The 9,265-nt window shown below is 35.8% G+C and overlaps 1 protein-coding gene across 1 annotated transcript in view; it reads left to right on the top strand.

Annotated features, from left to right (window-relative positions):
- LOC106875941 (ATP-binding cassette sub-family A member 2) overlaps nucleotides 1-9,265 on the top strand; it is a 155,960-nt gene that overhangs the window by 68,995 nt on the left and 77,700 nt on the right. Inside the window, exon 4 of the mRNA XM_014924268.2 lies at nucleotides 4,966-5,123. Coding sequence (XP_014779754.1) covers nucleotides 4,966-5,123 — 158 coding nt within the window. The remainder of the gene's footprint in view (nucleotides 1-4,965; nucleotides 5,124-9,265) is intronic.

The following is a 9,265-nucleotide window of genomic DNA, read 5'->3' as shown; positions in this document are numbered from 1 at the left end:
TGTGTGTGTGTGTGTCCATGTGCATGTTTTAGACTTCCTTTATGCCTTGTCCTTTGGCCCAAATGTTCTATGTGTTTGTGTGTGTGTTCATGTGAATGCCAGTGTCTGTGCTGTGAATGGATTTATATTTATCTCTAAAAGTTGTATGTATGTATGTGTGTTTTCCATATGTCTATGTGTGGCTTTGTATGTTCTTTCTATCTTCCATTTCAGCAATGGTGACAACTCTTTGAAATGTTGTTTTGAAGCTTCTATGAGTCATATTCACTTGAAATATTTTTTTGCAAGCACAACATTATGTAGTAAAACATTTTCTCTTCACAATGCTTTGCTTAGTCTAAAATTAAGGAATCTTCAAACAATTTTTATTTTGGTATCATAAAGAAAACATATAATCATAGAAATTAAAAATAACACAGTATTTTTCAATATATTTTTGACTTAAAATTATTATTAGGAATACTATATTTTTAGTTCTAGAGCTAAAGATTACTATTAAAGGTATTTGAAAGTTAATTTTCTGTATTCTGACAATCTAATCATAAGAGATATGAAAAGATTAAACAGTATATCTGACATGTCACTATCATTATTATCATTATTTTTATTCATATTCTTGTATTTTCCCTTCTTCTGAATTATCAGTCACATTTCAGCTCCTTCTCACAGCTTAGAGACACAACACTTTTCTCAATACGTTCTGTTCCAAGTATTGCTACCAACTGTGTACTTCCTATGAAGTTTAAGATTTGCAGCTTTTCATACCAGAATATTGCTTTCTTTAAGATGGTCCCAAGTACACTGATCACAATAAATCTCACTTGCATTTTTGAGGCTCTATGGATGTTTAATTTCCAATGTTAGATCTTAGTACTTCTCAACTTTCTTGTTTTGTCTTCACAATATTCAAGTCTGCAGGTATAGCTATGTTGAATGTCTGTTCTTTGGGCTCCTTCTATAGGAGAGTGATATCTGGTTAGTTATGTTGCAGTTTCGTATCTATGTAGATTGGCATATCCCATGTGAGTTTCATCTGATCATTCTCTGCTACTGGAAAAGCTTAGTGCCCATACTTCCTACACAACTCCCAGTGTATTTGCACTGCCACTTTGTCATGGTATTTTCTAAACTCCTTTTGGACCAGTTTTGAGCATCCATTAATTGTATGTCTATCTCGGATGAATTTTCATGTAATCTACAAAAAGGTGATACTACTGTCTTAAAAATGCTACACTTGATAGACTTGGTTTGTAAGGCTTGTTCTTGAGCAGCAAGGATCAGTCCTGCTGTCTCCTTCTTTAAAAATCCATGTCTTAACCATCTCCAGGATTCTTCATCAGCTTCATTCAATGCTTGCTGGAAAAACTCTCTTTGTAGAATTCTGTCTTTCCAGTTGATGATCTTTCCCTTATTATTCCTCAATTTGTACTTCTGGAGGGTCTCATCATTGTCCTTGATCACCTCACTCAGTGCAGCCTTCAACATTTATTATTGTTATGTTGTTGAAAATTGAGTTAGCTTGTAATATACCTGGTAAATTGTATTAGGAAAATATGAAATAATTAAGCTATATCCATTGTTAATTTCATGTTGCTGAAGACTGAGAATTTTTTCTGTTTTATTCATTTTTTTTTAATGATTTACTAATGAGAAAGGTAGTAATCAGGACCTTGATGAGAGGGATGGTAGGAGGGAGGGAGAGAGGAAGAAATCACACACTTAGAATGTAAACCTGGACTGAATGCTGGCAACAGCAGACATGACTCAAGACATCACCAGGTGTAAGTCCAATCGAGTGTCAGATTTTGCCTACTACCCAACAACCTATATAATCTGACAGGCTTCTACAGAATTTCTATCTTCCAAATTTCATTGACGAAGTTTGGATCAAACCAAGGTTATCAGAGAGGATATTTGTCCAGTGTGGCTCACAGTGGGATCAAGCTCAGAACAGTGTGATTGTGAAGTAAGCATCTTATCCACACAGCTATGTCTGCTTTGGATTTACTTGTCATATTGTTGACAAGTGAGCTCATTTCTCTAAGCCTTTGAAATTGTAATTTGGGTTCATAAAGTCTTTTCTGCTTTGAATATTTCAAGAAACATCAATTTCAACCACTAGATAAGCTTATATAATAAACATTGCCGAATCGAAGTTATGCTTATCGAACATGCTGTCTTTGCATATTGATGTCTTATGAAATAAAGAGCAACCTACTTTATTATTCATGCTTTGTATTCTTTATCATAAGATGTTTGTAACCTGGCTTTCCTTAGTTACAGGTGAAAGCAGCTGTCAGAAAATTAAAATAAAACCTGAACTGCAGATAAGGCTTGGTGAAGAAAGAATTTGTTCTTTATAGAGTCTCTAATCTTGTTTGATTAATATAATACTATTTATTTAACCTCACATTGAAAGGGTAGTGTAAGTGACATTGAGAGGTCATGTTGCAACTTGAAAATTAGATGCTTAATATTTAGCATGAAAAAAGGTATAACACAGAATAAAGGGATGCTTGACTAGTGTAAGTAAGGGCTTGACAAAAGTGACAAGCAGGGGAATGAGCACACATTTTATAAGAGTAGTTGATCAAATAAATGACTTTCTTAGTGTAATTTAGTATGAATGTTGTTCAGCTCTAGGTAAATCCTGATCAAGCTTAAAAGAAATCCAACTATTACTAACTTGTCTTCTTTGGTGTATGTAGAGTCCTACACTTCTGGAGGGTCTCATCATTGTCACTGATCAACTCACACAGTGCATCCTGCACTGCATTATCTAATATATTCTTTAAGGCAGTAAGTTGTTTCAATGGGGATTTGGTTGCTATTTCTAGCAGGTGAAACAATCACATGGAAACTGCTAAGGTGGAGCTCTATGAAGGTAGCACTGCTTAAGGAAATGTATTCAAAGCCTGTAGGGTATCAGTAATTTTCTTTAAAGAATAAAGCAAGTCACCTTTATGAAATGTGATTGTGTTAAGAACCATGAAATTGTAAGACAGAATAGTTTGTAACATAAAGAAATAAGTCTCTTTTTAGGGATAATCTCTGAGAAGTTAGGTTGGCAGCTAGTTTTTCTTTGAAATAAATAATGCAAGTATCCTGGTTTTATTAAATGTTATCAGGTTGTTAGGTTTTTATAAAAGGATATGATAAAAATGTTTGGAAGTGATTTAGCAGGACCCGACAATATTAGCAATTAATTGAGCCTGGTATCTGAAAGAAAAGTGGATTCATTTCTAATAAAATAATGTTTAGAATTAGTGATGTTTGTTAAACTGTTATGTATGAAGAGGAAAAGAGTCAGTGAACTTGTGAGGCAACTGAAAATATTTACAATGCTGTAGTAATGTGCAGGTTTGACACATGCATCTTAGTATAGCCAGTAAAACACTAATAGAAGCAAGAGATTAGTTATAGGTATAATCCATAGGAAGGCATTCATCCAGATGTTTAACCAGTGACATTTTGTCAATACTTTTCATTATCACAATCCGATTTTTATTTTAATGATTTCTTGATAATTTGTGTCAGTAAGAAAGATCTTCTGGCTTACAATGATTACTAATTAACACAAACCTGACATTTCCTCAGTTATTGACACACTACTTGTTTTGTTTTTTTTCTTCAACAGAAAATTTGGGAATGGGGTGGAATCATTTATTATTTTTTTTTTAAGTTCAAAAGTCAAGAAAATTATTTGAATTTAATTCTCTCAACTGAATACCTCTACATCAGAAAGTTGATGTCTTGCTATTATTGTATTAGATTTTTATGGTGTCAAATTGGCAGTTGTTAGAACATTAGACAAAAGACATCGTGGTACTCACACCTTGTATTTCCAGTTCAAATTTTGCTGAGGTTAAATTTGCTTTTTATCTTTCTGGAATTGTCTAGGCTGGTGGACTGGCAGAAATGTTACAGCATTAGATGGGGATGCCCTTCAGCAATTTTTCTAGCTTTTTGATTGGGGTTCAAATCCCCCACCAGCCTACTTAGGTGGTAGACTTAATCTGTTGCCCAGCTTAACATGTCCACTTGGTCCCTTTGACTCCTCAAATAGAGGTCCCTATGTTGCATGCATTCAGACCAGAACTCAAATTTGAAGAGGCCTTGCAAGAAATCATGGGAACTGCTCTTCTTGATTAGAAGATAAAATAAAAGAAAGAGACTGACAGCCAAAGAATCAGCTGGTTATATCCTGCTACTGCAGTGTTGTGTCCATGATCAAAACATATTGACCATTCCATTTATCTCTAAGCAAGTGCCACATTCATTACTGTAAGCCATAACAACACTGTAAAAATAACATTTTATCTTCTATCATCATACAGCTTGATGGAAGATATGCTTTGTGGTGTCTTTAAGAATCGATGGATTGTTGCAAGGTCTCTTGTTTGAGTTGAGCTGGTCAATGAAAATACACTTTAGAAGTATGCATTGCCATTGTCGAAGTGCATGGTTTTATTAACATTGCGTAATGTACATGTAAATGTCTTTATTAGCTGTGAGAATAACAACTGAAACAAACAAACATTTAACTTGATACATAATATTTGGTGTTGACTAATTACAAATGAATAATGTTAATAATTGCTGACTGAGAGAAGAAAACTATTCTGAACATATATATAGAAAGTTATGTGTGTAACATGATGTGGTCAGTCCAAAAATACATTCATCTGTGCAAATCTCCAAAGCAATTTGTGGCATCAGTGATCCATCAGCAAGAGTGGAGGCACATGAGTCAGTTGGCTACCTTCAACACTCTGTGATTGATTGAGTGAGCACCAAAGATGGTTTTTATGCAGGACAAAAAATTAAATTTTAGAGCATACTAGAAAACTCACAACATGCCACTTAGGATAATGTACTCTGTTTTCTGATGTATTGTTTCAACCTCAATTATTTTATTAATTAATGTATTACTTCCTAATTTTCAAGCCATATAATTATTTCCAGAGTGCATGAATTTCTTGGTGAAGTTCAATCTGTGGCCAAAGACAACAACTTTTTTGTTCCTGGATTTAGTCCCACTGAAATGGATGAGATTCCTGGCATTTACAAGAGTATCATTGACAATCCTGCTGCTTTACATGACAGCTTTAAGAATGCAAAAAGTAAGTAATGGTTTTAATTTTCCAAATAGATGATAATCTACTACTTTGACAAATTATTTTATATAATGTGTGTTACATCAGTATGATTGACTTTTTTTTATATGAGAAACAACTCTTTTAAAAAATTTAATGGAAAAAGAATTAAAAACCTCAAGCTTATATCATTTAGAAATACAATATAGATTCTTATAATATTTATTTTTGCCTATGTCCATTGTGTGAAAATGTATGTTTACATGTGTTGAACAGCTGATAAGTACCTATCTGGATAAATGAAATATTTCCAAACTCCATTTTTGATTTGATGGTGTTTTGTATGGTTAGATACTCTTTCTTTGAACAGCTTCTATAAATTAGGCAGTCAGTATTATTATGGCAGTCACATAGTTGTCTAATCTAACATTCTTCCCCTATTTCATGTTGATTTTTCTTTTGAATGTTCTTTTGTTGGATAGGTTACTTTTACTACATGGTTCATACCCTACACTCTTCATTTAATACATTAACAAACAACTTGCTGTCAACTGTAACAATGCTTACTTTTAATGCAGTCAATACCACACATCACCTCCTCTTCCTTGCATCTCACACACAAGTATCCACTATATGTCCACTACATGCTCCTTGAATATACTCTCACCTGCCATCTATGTTCCTTTTTGTAACTCGCTATATCCACCTGTATGTATCTTTTTCTCTGTCAATGTACATCTTCTCTCTTCACCTCATCTTCCTATTTACTACTTTCTGGAACTGCTGTTCTAACCCTTTTCTTTTTTCTTTAAAGTGTTACCCCTACCATTTCCTCCTCGATGATCTACTTCCATTTTTCTTACATTCACCTAAACTGTAACTCCATGCCTCCATTTCATTGCTTTCACTTTTTCCTCCATCTTTGCTACCTGTCACTCTCCTTTTACACTCTTGTAAACCTACCCACATTCCAAGCCATCCTTGATTCAATTCTCTGCATCTGTTCTGTCTCTATCCACCTTCTCCCACCCACCCCTCGAGGTAACTCCCTAATACCTCATCTCCACTTTTTTTTCTCCCTTACCTTCTGGGATAGCCATGTATCTCCTCTACAGCAAGACACCTCTTCCTGTTCCTCTGTCATACTTTAGTTTCTCAACATCTGACACAAAGCCACCTCCCTCAATACTGCACTCCCACTCTGTGAAAAGGGTCTGGTCTTGTGAGTTATTTGGTGATCCCATGACTGCTAGTACAAAGAAGAAAAAAAACACCCAGTACACTCTGTAGCATAGTTGTGTTAAGAAGGGCATTCAGCCTCAGAAACCTTATCAAAGCACACATTAGAGACCAACACTGTTCACAAATTAGGCAGATCTTGTTGAGCCATCCAATCCATGCCAGTATGGAATTGTGATGTTAAATGATGATTTGCTATCTCCTACAATCTTCATACTAAACTTGCATTGTTTCAATGAACAGATTTCGACAACTTACTCTAAAACAAGCACAATGATCTAATTGCTTTCCAACAGCCCCAAAACAACTTATGCCAAGGAAATAATTGTACCTCACCCTCTCTAGTCTTTGACAGCATGCAATTAAAACCCTCAAAGCCACTATAAATTCTAAGCTTTACAATCTGAGACCTCTCTCACATAATAGCACTCAAACTGCATCCTGAAGACCTACATTTCCTGTTTAGAAAACATTTCAACTCTGAACAGCTGTTGACCCTCCTCAGGTATGATTCACCATGGAGTGCTAGGTGTATTTGATCATGTCACCAGTACTAGAGTTTGTTATTGACAAGACACAAAACTAAAGACTCCTCTCAACCCTGTGTGTTCACTTTTCAATCTCAACAGAATGAATAGAAGAGGACAATTGCAGAAGATTAACTTGATTGAGAAAATATGAGGAGGAACCAGGAATAGAGCAGAGGGAGAGGAAGAAATGGGAGAGATTATGCTTTAGAAAATATTAGCAGGATATACTGAGGGAGATGGTAATAGCAGAGGGACACAAACAGTAACTATGTTTGCTGAGGTGGAGAAGTGTGTGAGAGATACAGGTAGATAAGATGACTGAACAGACAGAGCAAGTGATGGATAGTTGTAGAAATAGTCAGTGATAAGAAAGTGTGATGCAAGTCGATGAGTTAACTGTTGAAAGAGTAAGATATTAAGTGCTGAGGAGCATATAAGATAACAGCAGGTTTGGGCAATCCTTCATTATTCAGACATCGTAATGTGCAAGAGAGATACAACGATGGTGATGTGGGAGATTGAATGTGAACTGATCTAATGTTTTCCGTCATTACATGAGTGACATGGGACAATGAATAGAAGTACTGAACAGGCAAGAGGAGTAGGAGGAAGCCTGTTGGTGAAAAATGTATATATATTATATCGGAGAAATATTGTAGATTTATATTTGTTATAATTTTTATTTTGGGCCAATACTGAGTGTAATAATGTGATGATAATGCATATATGTGTGAACAACAAGAAAACCTATATCTGAATCACAAGGAGCTCAAAAAATGTTTGAATTTTTAAAATTAGGCCCTGATATAGAAACATTAATGAAAGTCTTTATGTGGTTGCTTGGCTTGCTTGAAATAACAGCAATATATCCTTCAAATTAGATCCTATGGCCTTTAGGAAAGGACAGTGTAATTCTTGATACAAGCTGAATAAAAGATGGGTTACTTGCAGTTTGTGCACTTTTGATCATAGATTTGCTGACCTAAGGTAACCGTCTTTTTGTATATCCATCGTTCAATTTCAAGAGAATTTGGCTGCTATTTTTAGCAAGCTGAGTGACTCCTCTCTCCCTCCATAGGGGATGATAATTTGTTGAAGATAATGCTTATTTCAAATTTACTCTTGTTTTTAAAGTGCTGGGAAAAATTCAGAGAGCTCCCACCTCTGCTGGCAGCAAAGGGCCTCTCTCTCAAAGTGAAAGGCAGATTGTATGATGCCTGTGTGCAATCAGCCATACTACATGGCAGTGAAACATGGGCTGTGACAGCCGAGGACATTAGTAGGCTTGAAAGAAATGCTTTGCTGGATGTACAATGTCAGTGTGCTTGTTTGACTGTGTGTAAGCATCTTGAGAGAAAACTTGGGTATAAGAGGCATCAGATGTGGTGTGCAAGAGAGACAACTGCAGTGGTATGGTCATGTGATGCATATGGATGAGGACAGCCATGTAAAGAAGTGCTGATCTCTGTGGAGGGACTCTATGGTAGAGGTAGACCTATGAAGACATAGGACAAAGTGGTGAAGCATGATCTTCAAACTTTGGGCTTCACAGAGGCAATGACTAGTGACCATGACCTTTGGCGATATGCTTGAGAAGACCCATCAAGCCAAGTGAAATCATAGTCATGGCTAATGTTGGTGTCACATAACTGGCACCCATGTCAGTAGCATGTAAAGAACACTGTTCAAGCATTGAGTTTCATGGAGGCAAAGTGGCTGAGTTCCTTTTAAGCATTGGGCCTCACAACGGCAAAGTGGTCGAGTTCCTTTTGAGCATTGGGCTTCATGTAGGCAAAGTTGCTGAGTTCCTTTCAAGTGTTGGGGCCTCACAGAGGCAATGATCGAGACCTTTGGCATTATGTTGTGCTTGAGAAGATCCATCAAGTTGAACAAAATTGCAGTCGTGGCAGATACCAATGTCATGCAAATGGCACTTATACATATACTGGTGGCGTGTAAAAGCACCCATTACACTCTCAGAATGGTTGGTGTTAGGAAGGGCATCCAGCCATAGAAAACATGCCAAATCAGGCTGGAGTCTGGTTCCGCATCATCAACCCTGGTCAAACCGTCCAACCAATGCCAGCATGGACAACAGACATTAAATGATGATGATGAATGTATATTGATTAAAGATCATTTCCATACGAACATATCATTCATAGCTTATTCCATATTTCCTTAACTTAATTACTCTTGATATTATTTCATAAACATTTCAACTATCAGGTTTCTAAATCCCAACAAGCTTTCTGAAAAAAGCTACCTAGCTGTGACTATTTATGAAATATCATATTTAAATATTTTTCTTTTCATTAAAATCCATGAAAATTTACAAATACCTGGGTTCTCGAGTTCTATTTCATCATTATAATCTTACTATTCGTTATTTTCTATAAT

This window comes from Octopus bimaculoides, chromosome 2 (genome assembly GCF_001194135.2).
Source record: "Octopus bimaculoides isolate UCB-OBI-ISO-001 chromosome 2, ASM119413v2, whole genome shotgun sequence".
Taxonomy (NCBI): Eukaryota; Metazoa; Mollusca; class Cephalopoda; order Octopoda; family Octopodidae; genus Octopus; species Octopus bimaculoides.
Note: the sequence above shows the minus strand (reverse complement) of the source record. Positions and strands in the feature narration are given on the sequence as shown.